We start from the raw sequence: 19,080 nt of genomic DNA on the forward strand, positions 1-19,080 counted from the left end.
CTGAAGAAGTTATATCTAGAATTTGTCTTGTTTGGGATGTTACAAAACAATAACAACAAAACCCCAAAAGCAAAAGCTTCCCTGTGAAACAGGAATTCTTTTTTGGGGAAGGAGAGTGTACTGAATATTCTGTTTCTTTCCAATTCTAATCTGTGCTTTTTATAAGGCCAGTTGGGGAAGCTAGAATTAATCCCTATGATATAATTTATCTGCATTATGCCAGATTCTCATAGCAAATAGTCATCAAATTCCATATGATCAGGTTTGACTAAAATAATATCTTAATCTGTGTAATAAGCTGTGTGCTAACAGGATTCCATCACAGTTCCTCTTTTCCATGTGGGGCCACTGTAATGCTCTCTCTAGTGGAGTATCACAGAGAATTCAGGATGCTTTTAGACAAGACAGCAGTATGTAAGAGAGTTACCTTGATCTGTGCGACCATCATGAAGGGTAGAAATGGGGAGGCCTGGGCCTATAAGCAGGATAGAAGCAAAAACATTTTAGTGTTAAAATAACATGGAGTTTTCAACAAGGACTGTTGACAGTATTTAAGATGAGTGTCAAGGTTAAGTACCTCTTTTAATTTTGCAGTAATTTTTTTCCCACGAAGAAATAAACATCACTTTTGTTACATTTAAATAACACAGGAGATCAGAGCTCAAAGAACAGGTGTAAGAGGAGCATTACTTGTACGTATACTTTCTAAGAGTGATCCTAAATAACTAAAATCAAATTACACAAAGGGGCCTCCGAAGATGCAGTGGCAAATATCCTTCTGGAAAGATACCACACTGTGTTGGGCCTATTTTGGCTGTGTCTTTATTATCAAATAAACTTCATTAGTACCCAGATCATATTTTGAATGTGGCTTTCTGGTTCCCTGTTCAGTTTGTTGTTGGGCAAATTCAGCATTGTTTTCTTTATGTAATTACTCCATGCAGAAATAAATTGATATAGAATATATGCATTTTTTCAAATATTCTGTTTCTGATCATGTTCCCTGGGATACAGAAGGGTTGTAGGTCAGAATTTCATTGGGGGAAGGTGGCTCTGAGATGCACATTTGTGGGACTAGTGTGAAAGGATGTGATAGGAAGGGAAGGAGGGCTTCAGTGTTGTCTCACAGAGACCCCAGCCAAACCCCTGCACAACTCTGGAACTAGCTAGTCAGCAGATTTGTCTTTTGGGGCAGCAGGGTATGCTTTTATTCCCTAGCATGAAATGTAATCATTGCATGTGGCCTGGGACTAGAATAGTCTGTAGAGAGGGACTCAGCTATAAGCTGACAGCCACCTGCACCCTCATTAGCTGGAGAAATTTTAGTGAATCAGTTCTAAAGATGGTGGGAGTGGGTCCTGCTGGTACATCAATGTCCACTACACATTCCAAAGTAGACTTCAGCTTTTGCATGCAGAAAATGGCCATTTTAACAAAATCTAGAAATAATCATCAACTATCTATCATTCATTTGACTTATAGAATCACATCATACCTAGAAATACACTTTTAAAGAAAATGCTTGTTCAGGCAGTCAAGGGGTTAAACAGGCAACACAGGTGGAGTGTGGGGTAGATGTTCATGCCACCCCAATACTTCCTTCTGTGTAGAGGGAACACCATCAGAGAAGTACCCTTGACCCCAAGCAAAGCAGAAGAAGAGTCATTTTCTAGATGAGTCTGAGAAGATCTGGCTATGAATAGTTTCTCCTGTCTTGCTCCTGGCATCTTTACGTCTTCTGAGAACATGCTTTTGCTCTATTCCTCAGAGCTATAAGTGTGACAGTGCCAAACCCCATGGGGGAAACCTATAGATGTTCAGTTTTAACCATATCTCTGGGTGCAATTGTAATCCTGCAGTAGAATATTAGAAAGCCACACACCTCAGCCACATTTTCCAACTAGCCTTTTACAAATAACAAAGCTAATATTTTGATTTCCAACCTGACACCTCAGTCTAACTTAGGGATGGAGAACACAAATATTATTGGGCTTTCTCAAAAACCAAAGTTCGTTTATGGACTTTCAGAGTTTTATAGAATATAATTGCAGAGATTTTCATTTAGGTCAGTTTTTCTTCAAAGTTATCAGAAGAGACAAGTATACCTATGACCTTTTGGGCCAGAATGGAAGAAAATGAGCCAGGAGTATAAATTTCTAGACTTTAACCAATCAGCACCTATACTGCACAATTTTCATGGATGTGCAGTTCCAGTAATGAAAACTTTGCGTTTCTTTTTTGGTCTAAACTATGAGTCAAACTAATGACTGACTGTTCTTGACACTGAAGCCCAGGATAAGGTCCTGAAGACCCTAGTACCAGTTGTCTAAAATTCCTACATCACATCCTTTTTGTTCCATCAGCATCATTGGTGTGATTTTATCTGCTTTAATCCTGTCATCTGGGACTTAGCACCCCTTTGGAGAGTTTGAAGTTACATAATGAGGCTTTACTCTTAGTCCTAAAGGGAAAGATTTCAAGGTTTTTCCTATGATGGTGCAGTGACTCATTTTACTGGAGCTTCAAAAACACCAGACGATGTGATGCTTCCCACACAGTATATTTTTTGCTAAATGGGAAATTACCATACTGCCGAGGAAGAGTGAGTGGTGGAAAAGTCAGGCGATTCAAGTTCTAGAAAGGACTCTTCCACCAACTTTTAAGGAGAGCTTAGTCTTTGATTTCTTATTTCCTTGGTAGGCATTTAAGCTCAAGTAGATATTAGGGAGACAAAGTGATACAGCATGTGGTAGAATGCTCTCTAAAATGTTATTCAAATACAGAGTGCCTGCCAATATAAATGCAGGTATTTTAATGTAGTGTCACTGATGCCTTTATCAGCAAATGCTTCAGCACAATACAAGTTTCTTGGTAGACTCTGCAAAAGGCAGCAATGCCTATGATACTCCCTAGCACCTATGTTTCATCTCCAAGTTCTGAATGGCTAGGATGCATTAGGCATTCTTCTTGGCCTTATGTATATAAAGATTAAAAGAAAGCAGCTCCTGCTTTCCAGGAGAGAAAGACAGATACTAACAATTGACTCAGTATGGTTAGCTCAATGATGCTATGTGCCTGGCATGTAAGCTTTGAATATATGTTACATAAATACAGAGCTTTGGATGAAAAATGTTTTTATATAACTTGAGAGGGATATTTAATGTATACCTTTGAATGCCATAGCCACAATCAGCACATATGGTCATGAACAACAATCTCTTGACATTTCAAAGATACCATTGACCAAAACACTTTATGACAGTGTTATTTAAAACTGACATCATGTGTCATTTTGAAGGAGGCATTTGGGTTAAAATGTTTGTTCATGTCCACATAGTCAAATGAACTGTGGTTCAGGTTCTAGGTCCAGGTAGCTGGATTGAGGGAAATGGCATGTCAGGTGGCCTTCATGCTGGTTCTCTTTTCAGAGGACTCTGCATCTGAGCAGGGATCCCAAATAGGGATTCCACATGTTCTCCAAGCCATGTACTTCAACACAGGGAGTTAATACCAGAAATGCAAGGACAGCAGGCATTTCCTATAATCTTATGCCAAATGCTCTAATCCCCACCCCTAAATTGGGGATTAACTAGAGGGTGGAGACACAAATGGGCAAATCAGAAATTTTCCAATCCAGTTTTCCAGATCTCTCTGATGACTACTAAGATCTCAACAAATTTCATGGATCTATGTTGTTATCTTAGCCTGTTTTACTATTTGTCACCTCTTCAAGATAAAATGTTGTGCATAGAATAAAATTATTAGGATAGAAATTATTCATGAAATATACAAATGGCCTGAACAAGCAGGAAATGATTATTTTGTACTTGAATCAATTACTTAAGATGTCATTCAAGTTTTGAAAGAGTATACAGAATGACAAAGGTTCATTTTCTATACCCATTGAAACTGAAGCTGGAAGAAGGTTGGCCTCCAAGGAGAGATTTTGGGATTCTAGGCCACTGTTCTTTCTACTGGATGCAGGAATCTTAAATTTCTCCAACAAATGAAGCCAAAGTCCCACAACCATTTTACCAGAGAGTGCTTCTTTTTATAATATTTCCCCTACTATGGATGGGATAGATTGTGTTTGGATACAACGTCATGAAGCTGTGGTCCATGGTGGTTAAGAGCATGGGATTTAAAAGCAACAGACTCTTGCTTCAATCTGGCTGGTGTTATCCACAGTTCACACCTTTGGCAAGTTATTCTGTTTCTTTAAGTATAAAATAGCGGGTATAATAGTACCTTCCATTCTTGCTTTCGTTGCTTTCCTTGGGCATTAGACAGGAACCTTATATGTAAGAAGTGCTCAGTACCTGAAGCTGGGAACACACCAGTTGGTGGTGACGAGGGTGAGGACAGTGGAATGGGATGGTAATGCTCGTGGTGAGGCCATCACCTACCGTAGCAGATGAGTGCATAGTACTTGGCATAGTCGCTGAAACTTGCTGTGTAATATTGGCACCTTTCTTTCCTTAGATGGCAAGTAACACACTTCTTGCTCGGAGGATAGCTTCCAATGCTAATTCTAGAGGGAAATGAAAATAAAACTAAGCTAAAATTTTGAGATTGTATTTATCAAAATGTACTACTCCATGTAAAGTGACTAATTTACATATTGACATCAAACCCACTCTATTTTTCGGTTGCCAATATCATTTAAAGTAAAGGGGAATCACAGTATTTTGATGTAGCTTGATTTTTGATCCATTTGTGCCTGAAGAGGCATAAACTTTGAGGGAGAAGCCCTGGGTGCTTTTCCCAAAGTAGGATAAATGTCTAACACTTCCCATGGAAGTAAGGTAGTTACTTCCCATAACCACTTTATGGAGTGGTTGGGAATCCATACCTCTTGATTTCCCCATCGCTTTTTCTAACACACAGCAAAACATACCAAGAAAACCTGGCAGTGTCAATAAGAAAAGGGTCCCTGTTCTAATCATCAATCTGGGAAGGGAAAACAGTAACAAGAAGATTAGAAATAAGAAGCCATGGTTCTTTATACGTTTCATTCCTTTCAGCAGAAATTTGGGCTTGACAAATCTCAGACTGAGAATGCTCCTTTGTCATAGCCCTAGCCAAGTCAACCTGCACCTTCCACAGTGGCCCAATACTCACCTCAGCAGAGCCTCTGTGTGTTTCCTGAATGCAGTTATTGATTTTAATAAGACTCCTGGATCTTTCTGCAAACTATCAGAATTAGAATCCCACTTGGGAAATAATAGATGGTGTTATGCCAGGGTGTAGGCATGGCCACAGCCCCATAGTGGCTGTCAGGGTTACCTGTGCCACCTCAGAGTCCCTTCTGCTGTCCCCTGACCTTGCTTTGGGTATGGTAGAGAGTAAACAGAAACATGCCTTGTTTCAAATAAGGATGCTATCCAACAGCTAAGGGAAGGGCATGATTCAGGAGGGAACAGAAGAATATGGCACAGGAAAACTTCTTATTTCTTCTTCACAGTTAGTTTTCATGTTCATATTTTAGTGTATCATTGGAAATGAAAGGGAAGGAATTAACAAGGGCTCAGAGATCAATATGTCCAGGTACAGACTATGGCTCCAACAACCCTACATATCCCAGAGTTGTGGGGATGCAAATCAGATAAAAAAGTTGCCTGGCAAATAGTCAACTAACAGCACATGGTAACTATTGTTTCTATTTCTACATCCAGAAGGAGTGTTGAGGGCACCATTCTAGTCACCAAGGGACAACCAGATGGCATTTAAGCATTAAAGCAGGAAGAGAGATGGCTTATGCCAAAGTGAGCCATAGTAAAATAAACCACACATTATGGGAACAAAAAACAATGCCTGACACATAGTGGGTACACAATAAAGGTGTGTTTAAATGAATAATGTCCTTAATATCATATAAATAACATTTAGTATTTATATTGACATTACAATTTACTGTTTTCTCCTTTTGAAAATAAACATTTTGAAATGACTAAAAATGTATGTTTTGTTTTTATTCTTATGTAGTACAAAACAACATTCCCTGAATGTTTTATATTATAAATAATTTTTATTAATGTTCACACTTCAAAAAGTTTCCTACTTCTCCTGGGGATTATGATATATTTTTATTCAACTATTAATATATATAAATAAAAGAATGGACTGGCATAATTTACCTGTAGATATTTCTTCTTCCAGGGTAACCTTCAAATTCATTGCTAGAGTAAAACCTGAAAATGTATTCAGAAATTGTTACATATTGATGATTAATGATCATAGTATTGTTACTAATATTAGTAGAATATAAAATACAGGTAAGCATTCACCTAATAAAATTATTGATTGGTAGTTATGTGCACATATCACTGCTATTTATAACTGAATTCTGGGTATTTACCCTGCATTCCAAATCATCAGAGAAAGGTTAAATTATGCTAGCACTCATTTTATTATAGATAAATAATATTTTTATTCATTATGAGCTATGTGATATAAACTATGATTTTAAATTAAAATTATGGCTTTCCTTTTCCAAGATTAATAACAATTTATTGGTTTCTATACTATATTATTTAATTTTGTCTATGATTATGAAAACAGTTTAAATTTATTTTATAGTAACCCTGATAGGAGCTCAGTTGGCCATAAACCAGGGAAACTCATCCAAATGGGATACCGCACACCTTAGGACATGTTAACTTACAACAGAAGCAAAACAAATGACAAGAGAGCATCCTTACCACCTAAGAATCCAGGGATTACCATTCTAACTAGTCTTAATACAGCTCTGAAGTGGTAAATTCAATTTAGGGATATAATATTCTTTCCTATGTGAATTTATCTTAATATCACAAGTAACTGTCTATTTTTTTTTTCAGAAAGAGCATAATAGAAAGTGGAATGTTTGGAATAGCGGAAGTTGGGTTTAATTCTCAGGATGGTTTAGCAATTCAGGTAGTTTATGTCCTCAAAGTTTTAACCCTTGTTAATTCCCAGAAAACAGAAAAAGGTAATAGAATGTAAAATTCATAGTATAAAATTTATATTCTAAGTCTGCATATGTCCAGCTTATATCTTTCCTAATGTCACATGACTCCAATCACTACTTACACTTGTCTTTCTCCCATCATTCCAAACCACCGGTGAATAAACTGCTTAGACTGTTTCCCAGAGGGCTCCCTGTAGCTCTCCTGAGATGTCAGTTTCCCTATTGTCTTCACCTCTAACAGCACGGTCCCCTTTTCCTCTTTCTTCTCTTTTCCTTCACAGCTAGTAATTGACCAGCACTCTTCAAGCCTCCATCTGCCTTAACCATTACCCCTTCTTCTCTTCCACTTAACAAATATATACTGAACTGGTTCTCTGTGTCAGGTATAGTGCTAAGTGTCACACAAAAAAGAAGGGGGAGTAGATTTATCCTCTGTGTACATCCTTTATTGTCATTATTCAAGTTCAGGACTCAGCTCAACATTTTGACCACAGCTGTGTCATTTTTTTTCCTTCTGGTACTGGGAAGTGAACCCAGGGGTGCTCTACCACCGAGCTGCCTCCCTAGTTCTTATTTTTAATTTTTTAATTTTGAAATAGGGTCTCGCTAAGTTGCCCAGGATGGAAGTTGTGATTTTCCTGACTCAATGGTAAATGGCTGGTATCAGAGCCATTTACCATTTGTGGGTCTTCTTGTCTTCAATTTTCTCTACTTCCTAAATCCATCATAAATGAAATTAATCTCCCATCTGTTTTTATCTTTTTAACCCCCTTACTGTAGAGATTTTAATGGCTGTTCTATATAAGGTCCAAACTCCTTGGCCCACTAGTCAAATAACTCCACATATTGGCAATAGGTTTTTGACAGGTGTCTATCCAGTGAGCTTGGCTAATGAGGCTGACCTTTTGCTCCATGAATTTGAGATAATGACAGGTGGTTTATGAGTACTAAGGGGAACCTCTGTGACAGTCAGGAAGTGCACATTCGTGATTAGAGAAGTTTTATCATAAATGATCATTTCAAAATGATAGGCAGTATTCAGGATGGACTGTGAAGGAAATAACCAAAAGAAAAAAATCCCCACTGGAGGATAACAACAAAAGCCTTAGATTTAATATGGGTTTAGGTCTGAATCTTCATCTGTCACTCACTGACTGAGTGGCTTTTGGCCAAGTTAATTAAATTTTCTGAGTATCAGTTTTCTTATCTGTAAACTTGAGAAAAATTATTTCTACTTTACAATATCTGGTACATAGTAATTCCTCAATAATGAGTAGCTGTTATAGATGATAATATTAAACTTAGATAACAATAAATATTTACAAAATATTCTTCATATCAATGGGCTGCACCCCCTGCCCCCATTGAATTTTGAAGCTTGTTCATTGCTTTAAGTGCTGAAGAGTAACACTTGGCTTGAGAATTAGTTGTTGTTTTAAAATTTTTAGACTTTTATATAATTATCTATCAAATATCAGAATAAAAGTGTCTACTGAATATTCTCGCCCAAAGGAAACAGTATTGGTTAATTATTAAAGAATGCGATCCTAAATGAAATCATAGCCATCTGAACTAAACTGCAGAGTAACAGAAATGCTCTTTTAGTTAACTGGAAGAGATGGTGCAGTATCATTTTTACGTCCATCGGTCGGTGCCAATTAAAACCTGAATGGTGCATCGTGCTTCATGCAGTACTTACAGTGAATCCTGTGTTACTCTGAATATATTTATGGCCTCCCACTTGCCACTTGTAATTTGAATAGCATTTTCCTATAAAAAGACAAACATTATGTTGTGTGAATCTGAGCGTTATTTGAGCAACCTCAAGTGAATGATCTTTGAGGAGATAAATCTTGGAAGGAACGTACCACAGAGTCTTTGATATAGTGAATATGTTTGTAGCCATCCTTGTCGCTAAATATTTTGTAGTATGAAATGGCATCATAGCTGAAAACTGGTGTTGAAACAAAGAACTGAAAGAAATTAACAGAGGTTATGTTCAAAAGACAAATTGAACTAAAACCATAGATTATTTTCAAAGCAATATATGGTCATATTTGTAGGAATCAGAGTGCCTGACCTCCTGCTCCCGTCTTCTGTCACTCACATCTGAAATTTCAATTTTCCAGATGACAGCTTTTCCAGAGTTTCAAATAGACACTCACACATGCCAGCTACTGCTGGGTGCTACTATATACCCCTGCCTTTATAATATTTAATTTGATTAAATTTCTATGTTCTGGGATGAAGAATCACAAATGAATGTTGATATTTAACCAAACCAAACTTTAAAATGAGATATTTGACCAAAGTGTGACTCTCATGAAAGATGATTTGTCTAATGTCAAGCAACTAATGGCAATGCTTGAATAGAGACATTTTAGAGATTAAAATATCACCTGCTAGCCACAGATTTTAATGGTGAAGAGAAAATTCTGTACTTCAGAGAAAAATGTTATCCACGATGAAGGAGGTTTACTTCTGAATCTCAGGAAACCAGACCTTATTGTCTTAGTTTGACCTTTTCCAGGGAACCTTCCTGAGTGCCTGCTGGGAACCACATTATTACATCGGGAATGCTAGACACCCAAATGTGCCTTGGAACAGAACTAGCCACACCGAAACATCCTAAATGGTATAGAAAACTGAGATCCTGCAAATGTCCTCATAGTAAATTTCAACCAGTAGTATCATGTTTCTCCCATTAAAAAAATGATATGCTCCTCCATCTCCTGTTATTTGTAAAATGATCACAAATTTGTTAAAAAATTACACAAGAAAAGAATTATTCTATTGATACAGAGTAGCTGTTTTCCTAAATAATTTAAAACCAGATCTCTCTAGTTGATGTTCCTCCATGTGACAGGGGACCAAGATATTCAGTACTTTTAGAGCTAAGCCAAGCAACAAAACCAAACAAATAAATTACTAATAAAATAAAATTCAAAAACACCAACATCTTTTAGCTATGAACGTTTATTCTGCTAAGACCTAGTCTGACATCCATTTTTGAGAAAGAGAGCAGAAGAAGTTACTGTCGATTTCCTTAATCATAGTTGCATGACTTTTGATAAAATTAATCATTATTTTTCTTAAAATGATTATGATCACATGACATTAATATGAAGCATATTTGATGCATCTGTAGTAGGATGAATAGGGTTAGTGGAATAAAGTACCACTAAAGTTAATTCCTGGGATAAGAGTCTAAGATGTGATGATGCTTGAATGGGTGTACCCTAAGTCCAATTCTGGAGTTCTCAAGAGAGAGGACACAGAGAGACACAGAATTACAGGAAATGGACCTAAGTGAGAACAGTAGCAGGATTAAGGTGATGCAGTTGGAAACCAAAGAATTCCAGGGATTGCCTAGAGCCATTAGAAGCTGGAAGAAGCAAGGAAGGATTCTCTCCTGGAGCCATCAGAGAGGGCACAGCCCTGTTAGCACCTGATTTCAGATTCTATCCCTCAGAAATATGAAAGAAAAAAATTCCGTTGTTTTAACCCACCAAGTTTGTGTAATTTATTATAGCAATTAGGAAACTAATATAGTGTCCTAAGTATTATCACACTGACTATACAATTAAATTAGGAGGAGGCTATTAGCTTGAGGCTGTTTCTACACTTTGAGTTGTATGTGATGAACCACAACCTAACCCCAACCAGCCAATCACAGGCAGGCAACTCATCACACAGGGCCCAATAAGGCAAACTCCTAGCAGCAGCCAGCTGGGGTTTCTCAACTTTGCTTCTGTCTCAGTTCACTGCTCACATTCTTGGGTGGAGCTTTCAGAACCTCTTCTGTTCTGAGTGCTGCCTGATTCATGAATTATTCTTTGCTCAAAGAATCTCTGCTAAATTTAATTTGTCTAAAATTTTTCTTTTAATAAACGTTGAACAAAATGGAATAATGAAAAACTGCTGTCTCCTTATATGATTCCTTCATTAGGCTTGCTTATTAATAATAAACACCAATCCTGGTAGGGTTTTGCAATTAAGTGAAATTATGAGTCATGAGACCCAGGTAAAGAAAACTGATATGCAATTTTGTGAATGGAATTTTATTATTATCTGTGTCTTTACCAAAATTGTTTCTTCAGAATGAAGTTTTGTCTTCTTAGCCTAAAGATGATACAATTGCCTACTAGTAACCTCTTTATGTCCTCCTCCAATTTGGTTTTACAATGTCTTAATCACTAACATGAAACCTGAGTCACAAAATACTTTAACCCATTTTGCACCACTGTCATAAATGAGGAACACCTACAAAACTTCTAGGATATGATGCTAATACAATTATATATAATTATACAACAATATATAATTATACTATAATAGAATATTAATTAATACAATAATATGTATAAACTGTAGATTATGATCTCCAAACTATTTTAATGTTTCTGTATCAATTTTGCTGAAATAGTCACAGAATTGAAAAATTAGGATTTAATAGGTTAAGGTAACGGTTAAAAATAAAAAGTTCTCCACACACTTGTAGTCAATTAACAGACTTTGAAATGGCTTTGTTCTGTATTAAAACCTAAAATTTTGCTTTTATGGAAAATAAAAAAAAATTAACTGGGTAGAGTGTTATATTTTAAGATACCAGAATCAGGCAAACAGGAAGAATCTTTCGGTTAAGCAAAGACTGTTATCTTCTCTCTCCTCTTTGGTTGCGGAACAGCTGGTTTAGATGATTGGGGTAACTTGGGTGAGGTAAAGAGAGTGTGAAATATTTCCGCTCTCATTGGGCCAGAGCTGGGCCTCTAATGCATTCTGAGTTAAGTGCTTCTTTCAGCAAGTCACACCTGGACCTAGATAAGCAACACAGCTAGGCTGTTGTCAGTTTTAACAAGGCCCCTACACTGGCCTTTTTATCATGCTTAGAATTTCTGATGAATTGCTCATCTCAATGTGAAGTGCAAAGCCATTTAAATGTTTTGCTTGGAAAGTGAGATTATTTACCACCATGTCATATCTTGTCTTAGTGGTTAAATGACATAAGGCTGATGCCTAAGCTGAGTTCATATTCAACCAAAGCAAAGGCTTTCCAACATCAAGTATAGAACTTATTTGTTTTTAACCAAGAGGTTTCTCCAACAGCCTAAAGAAGTTGAAATGTACTCCTTAATTATTTTAAAATAATTTCATAGTGATTTTGCAGTCTAAGCAATATGCTTTCAGTGCTTGTTCTCCAGATATAAAGGATTAAATTCTAGATTCTTCTGTTAAATTTTCCCTTTTTTGGTCTGCTCTTTAAAGGGAAAAAGTCAATTTATTTAGAGTGAATTTTTTTATTTCTTTGACAAAATACCAAAGAGTACAGTTATTTACCTTAAGTTAAGACATGAAATGTTTCAGTGCTGAAAAAAGAAAGTGGTAAATAAAATTCTTAGAACTTAGGAAACCCATTCGTTAATTTCCTATGCCTGCAACTAACAAGTTAGTTACTCTTACCAAGCTTTCTTTTCTTTTCTTTCTTTTTTTTTTTTTTTTTTTTTGTAGTGTTGGGGATTGAACCTAGGGCTTCATGTGTGCTAGACAAGTGCTGTACTCCTGAGTTGTACCTCTAGCCCTAATTTATTTTTTAATTTATAGATGATCTTCAAAAGTCTTTTTCAGTTTAAATTTCTTTGATAAATTCTAAAGGAACCCCTTCTCTAAAACTGCTTTTAAAATTTACATTAATACAACTACCCTATATACTTTTAAGACCCAATAAATATTATTTAAGCAAGCCTGGCAATGTAGTTTAGTGATAAAGCATTTTCCTAGCATATGTGAGGCCTTGGGTTCAATTCCCAGAAACCACACTCCCTCAAAAAAAAAATCAAATATTATTTGAACAAATGTGTAAAGTACATATACATTTCTAGATCTTCTCTGGTTAATTTCATTAAGTTACTAGTTTGAGCAGAGATCAAAGGAAGCTATGCAACATATTATGACTCTATAAAAATTGTGGCCTTTTTCAAGAGTATATCAGAATTTATAAGGCAGATGCATTGAGAGGGTGTGAATTTACTCTTAAAAGCTACCAGTGAAAAGAATTTCTGAGAATTCTTCTTCTAGAATTTAGAAGGTTTACCGACTATTCAATAAATTTTAAGAGATTGACGTTAACACATAAGAAAAACAAATTGTTCCCAATAGAATTCTAAAACATTAAATATCCCGGCACAAAAATCACATGTTCCAGGTAAAGAATTCACTTATTTTTTAAATTAAGTTGGGCATGATTTCTGATTCAATGAAGGGACCTCATCTTCTCTCACAGGACAACATATGTACTCCATTAGGGGTATTTCAAAAACATTCCATAATTTTACAAGGCAATTCCTTCATTCATTCACTCACTCATCCAGCCCTTATTGGATAATGCAAGTTTGTTGTGATATGAACTTTAAAAATTAAGATGCAATTGATCTCAAGACCTTTCAAAAGGTGTATTCTAAAAATTTTCAGAGTGTTTTGGGCACTTCAGCCTTTCTGAAACAAGGTCTGGATACCCAAGGTAATATCTTTGAGAAGTTTGTTTGCATAATCGCTGATCTTTTTGTAAGCATATCATTCATATTACCATATTATAAATCTAATAACATTATCATCATGAAGAACACAAGGATATTTTTAAGCACTCTATCTTCCAATTCTTTATTAGAAATCTTTGCAATGGGATTGAATTAGGATCTTGATTTTCCTCATTCTTCACATTTTCGAATGCTAATCTAGAAATAGGAATGACCTTTCTGGAGGTTGAGCTTCTGATGATCAACAAAGCAGACAATTTACAGAATCATCCCCCCCACTGGTTATTGCTAATTTTTCCTGTAATAACATAATAGTGAGGCAAAAAGTGTATTAAAATAGAACTTTTCGACTTTTTAAAATCAATTCTTATTACCTCAGAGTGTAGTTACATTACTGTATGTTATTAATAAAGTACTACTGGTCCCTAGTTAATAAATAAAACTGAAATATCTTTCATTAAAGGCTGAGCATAAATATAGTAGCCTGTAAGACAAAAGTTACTGGATACAGAAAAATGTACAACTAAGAATTTTTAATACCTGAATATATATTTTTTTAAATTTTTATTTCCTTCTCTCTGGCCATTTTAAGTTAGAATTTGTTAAAGATGTATGATCTTAGAATTGACTTCTGAATTCTTTACTGTCTTTATGTCATGAGTCAATGTATTAAATCTGGTCCTAAAAATTTTCTTTTTTGCATAATGTGTCCAAATTTCAAAAAAAGTGGCATCCCCAAACTGAAATGCTAGTTGAATTAAATCATGTATGTGATGAGTGAGTGACAGCATTCAAACCACATTCACTATTCTCTATCCTATTTTGTATTCTTTTTATAGGATATTAAATATAATTGGTATATTTCACTAAAACATGATTTTTACACTAGAATTCCTCATATATCACCAAACAACAATAACAACAATCTATCCAAAATTTCCAGATATAAGTAATCACAAATCATAATAAAACACATTTGCCTATTTGATACCAAGTCAATGCTTATATGAATATGCATATATGAAATTCAGTTTAGTTTATATGAAATATATTAAGAGAGAGTTTGCATTTAACTCACAAGGATTCCTAATGTCTCTATTTTTCCTTGATTAAAATGGCATAAATATTAAGATGATTTTAGCCCATCTGACTAAGATTGTGTTTTCTTTTGCAAACTGATTAAATGTTGTTGTATTTAAGAAATACTATCAGTTAGTAGCGGGGTATGATGGTGCATGCCTGTAATCCCAGTGACTCAGGAGGCTGAGGCAGGAGAAGCACGGCAAGTTGAAGGCCAGCCTCAGCAACTTAGCAAGACCCTCAGCAACTTAGACCCATTTTCAAAAGTGTGTGTGTGTGTGTGTGTCTGTGTGTGTGTGTGTGTGTGTATCTCAATTGAAAAACAAAAAGTGCCTGTTTGGGAACATTGGAGAGAGTCCTTTGATAGTTGAGAGTCTGTCAAGTGGCATCAAAATATAAGGAAAAGATAGCAAAATCATACTCCACCAGCCCATCCAGTTCTGCTTTCTTCTATATGTTCCTGGGTCTGAAAGACAAAAGATCACATCAAACATGGTATTAGCAGAATATTTTTTCCTAAATATAATCTGGACATGAGGGACCAGTTAAACTGCTTGGCCAGAGAGTCCTATGGCTAGTCAACTATCTTCAATTTTGAATTTAAGAAGATTCTATTAAAAATCTTATATAACAGTGCTTCTGTATACACATGGGTACTTTGCCTGCTGGATCTAGTTTCAGATCTTTATTCTGGTTAAATCTTTTATAAAGTGGTGCCTTAGAATTATCAGACATATATGGAGGTCCAGCATAGTGCAAGCACTTGAATTAGTGTAGGTAAAAAGGAAATTCATAATGGAGATTAAATTCTTTTCTTGGTCTTATGAATTACTTGTGAAATTTTAAAATCTGCATTAAATCTTATTTTGGTTTATGTTTTAGCATAATAGTATTGATCATTTATTAAACAAATATTTAGTAATTCTAAAAGGGTGAATAGGCTTTTCTAGACAAATAATTAGAAAAGGAACAACAAATAACACCAGACTGGGTTAGTTACCCCAGGTGGTTCAATATGGCTCAGTGGAAAGTTACAAGGGAAGAGTTACAAGATGAGGGAAGAGGCATAAGTACGAGCAAGATCTTAAGCAACCTTTATGCCATGCTAAGAAGTTTGAATTTCTCCTGTAAATAAATTTTTGAAAGACTTCAAATCCACCATTAAGAAAATATAATTTTGAACATGATAAAGAGAATGGGTTAGAAATAGGTAAGATGGAAGGAGGTGGGGGACCAACTGAAATGTTGTAGTAATGTTTGGGAAAAGAATAATAAAGAACCAAATGAAGGTCTTGGTAGGTGAGGATGAAGTAGAGAAAATGTAGTCACAGCTATTTAAAAGTTGAAATCTTTATAAATAATGTTGGTAAGTGGTAACAGAAACCTCTGATGTGGATAAAATTACCCAAAGAGAGTTGAGATAGAGGAAGCAGTATAATCAGGAGCTATTTCTTTCTTTGGGTGGGCTATGAGTATGCTACATTTCCCAGCCTCCTTTGCAGTTGGATGTGGTCATGTGATATGTTTTAGCCAATGGTGTATAAGCTGAAATTAGTAAGGCTCTTTCTAGACCTAGCCCCCCCCCCCAAAAAAAATTCTTATTCATGTTCCTCCATTCTTTTCTCAATCCTGTGTCTGGATCTTGATGCTCAATTTTAATAACTTTAGAACAGTATTGAAAACCACAAATGAAGCTAGCAGAAATGCCATCATCTGGGTTCCTGAATGATTATATGGAACAGAGCATCCCCTCTCCCAGTCCTTACCACACTCCTCTTACTTGTACTCACTATTTGCTGGGTATGTGAATATGAATATGAAATAAACTTCTACTGTATTAACCTACTGAGTCATTGGAGGTTGTTGTTTTGTTATAACAGCCTATCTTTCAAATACATTAAATAGGAGGATAAGATGTCTAGAGAAGTCAGCAGAACTAGAAAGGAAAAGAGTAGTTAACAATGTAGGAGAACTATGAGAAGATGTACTGTCAAAAAAGGCATGGGAATAATAAATTTTAAGGACAGTTTGTATTATTTCCTATAGAGAATTAAAAAAAGACAAAACTCGAAAAACTAGTGAAAGTTTTTTGATTCTTCATTTTTAATCATAAAGAAAAACTTCATTTTAATCCTCTTTTGAGAGGACAATAATAATGTAAGACAATATTAGTGTCTCAAACTATAAATTTCTTAATATATGTCACAATTGTAATTACAAGTATCTATTGTCAGTTTCTTTTGATTCTTTGTTTTATGTATGGCTCTGAACATCAATAAATTATTAATAAGTCCTCTGACCTTAAATATTATTGGTTTTCAAACCCCAAACACCGTATAAGTCATGAGTATGTTTGCTGGAAAATGCAACACCACTGTTCTCAAATCTGAAAATGTGTTGTATGTATTTTTCATAGTATTCTGAAATAGAGGTTGTTTAGAAATCCTATGGTTATTCAGTTCTGGTATTCTAAATGTAAAAACATTTCTGGCAAGAATGTTTCTATTCTGGGGACTTCCATACTTCATTGGATGAACATCTTTGATATTCTGTAAATTTAGGTTAATGTTATCTCACATTTTTATAAATTAGAATTTTGGATACCAAAGCAATTCCAGTTTTTAACTAAAGATATTAATTAGTTAAAATTTGTGTCTAAATAATAAATCTCCTAGTTTTCAAGCTAACAAAATTAAGGCAGTAGTTTATAATCACCTGATCTAGTGAGTGTTGAAGATATTTTTAACCAAAGCTGAGTATACAGACCAATGGTATCAAATCAACTAGTATAATTAAGGTCAGTTTGTTTGTTTGTTTATACTTTTGCCTATGAGCAATCAATAAAGCCAAATATTTCTACTTTGTATATCAAAATATAAATAAAATAAAAATAAGCTAGCATAGTTCATCAAAATCAGCCAAGTCTCTTTCAGACACAGTAGTGATTTTAAAGATATTTCAGCTTGAGTAATGTTGACTATTGGAGCCCTAATACATTTTCAAACAGAGTCATATGACTTTTTCAATGTAAAACATATTGTCCTAATTTCTAGATAGAATTTAATGATTTTCTATGATTGCTCTGTGCTTTTCTTCTTACTTTTAAGTAGCTTTATTCTATATTTGGCTTAATGAAACATTTCTTCAAAATTAGAAATCTCATGAAATGAACCCATCAAATTTCTTATTTAAAGAAATTTTGAATTTCATAGTCTTTAATATGAGTACTTAAGAGCCAGAATATTTTAAAACTTTTAGATTGGTTAAAGAAGCTTCTGACTCATTCATGTCAACAGATTATGTTTAGATTTGAGCAATGGAAACAATAAATCTCAGTAGTAAATCTGTCTCTAATTTTCAAATTCCTCCCCTTGGGTGTGGGGCACTTCCTTAAGATAATGGATAATAAGATAATTTGATCTAATATTTCATGTCATGTTTTCAGACATCCACCTTTGATTTAAAATGAGGATGTTTGGCTTTCTTTTGATATTCATTTCTTTTGCAATTTTTACTTTTTAATTTTGACATTGAATTGAACATGCCCCATTTGCATTTCTTCTTCTTCTCTTGTCTAAAACACATTGATTTCCATAGTAGAACCACTTTATGTTTTTATCTTCATTATTTTGCTTTTGTTGACTGCTAATCTTATAATTGCAAAAGGATGGATGACCATCCTAATTGAGAACCAAATCCACCTGATTTTTCTAGTGTTAAGCTGTCTCATTTAGTCTTTTTCTCTACCCAATTTCAAGATTAAAGTCATTTGAGAAAGCAATAAATATCTTATCCATTTAAAGCAATGGTGGACTTGTGAATACAGAGTATATTTTTGCCAAGCATTTTCCAGTTCGATGCAGTAATTTTACCTTTATATATTACGTTAGCTATAAATGTGTTTCTACTGTTGTGCTTTCATCTTCAGAAATATGTATCTCTAGCATTAATATACCTTACCTTTGGGCAATCCCATATCTGCCAGTCTTCCCTGAAATTACATATAGACAAGACAGATACATTCTGGACTCTTTTTAGCCACTGCAAACATATTCGTTCATCATTAACCCATGTCAGCCAACTGAAATAGTAATCACTGAAAATAAATCAAAATAGACAGTCACCACCATAAACACATCACATTTAAATAATTTCTTATTTTATGTTTTCTAAAGAATGTATCTTATAATTATGGAATATTTGCTCAACAGAAAAGGAAGATAAAACTTTCCTTTCTCTGAAAAGAATTTTAAATGTATCTGCTGACTCCTAATAAAATAATTTCACTTGCGTTTTCTCTCCATTCTGGGATAGTCACATCTAAGTTAATAATTGAAGACATAAGGCCAAAGCTACTGGTCCATCTAGAATGGAGAAAAGCATTAAACTTTGTATTTTGTGCAAGGAATCACAATTTTTTTTTTTTTTTTTTTGCTGTCTACTTGGTGTAAAAAGAGGTTTTACTTTACAAAACCACTTTTGTCTAGAGGCATATTTGTGTTGGAAGCAGAGTGTTAG

General features: G+C 34.9%; 1 protein-coding gene across 2 annotated transcripts in view; it reads right to left on the reverse strand.

The window, feature by feature from the left end:
* The window catches only part of FAP (fibroblast activation protein alpha), a 73,416-nt gene that overhangs the window by 23,181 nt on the left and 31,155 nt on the right, over positions 1 to 19,080 (reverse strand). For both annotated transcript variants that reach the window (XM_081261727.1, XM_081261726.1), the window contains exons 12-18: positions 18,523 to 18,658; positions 14,984 to 15,028; positions 8,818 to 8,922; positions 8,649 to 8,719; positions 6,138 to 6,191; positions 4,407 to 4,531; positions 428 to 475 (exon numbers count right to left, since the gene is read on the reverse strand). In XM_081261727.1, the coding sequence (XP_081117853.1) occupies positions 428 to 475; positions 4,407 to 4,531; positions 6,138 to 6,191; positions 8,649 to 8,719; positions 8,818 to 8,922; positions 14,984 to 15,028; positions 18,523 to 18,658 (584 nt within the window). The remainder of the gene's footprint in view (positions 1 to 427; positions 476 to 4,406; positions 4,532 to 6,137; positions 6,192 to 8,648; positions 8,720 to 8,817; positions 8,923 to 14,983; positions 15,029 to 18,522; positions 18,659 to 19,080) is intronic.

The sequence above is a fragment of the Spermophilus citellus genome (genome assembly GCF_964194105.1).
Source record: "Spermophilus citellus genome assembly, chromosome: 11".
Classification (NCBI taxonomy): Eukaryota; Metazoa; Chordata; class Mammalia; order Rodentia; family Sciuridae; genus Spermophilus; species Spermophilus citellus.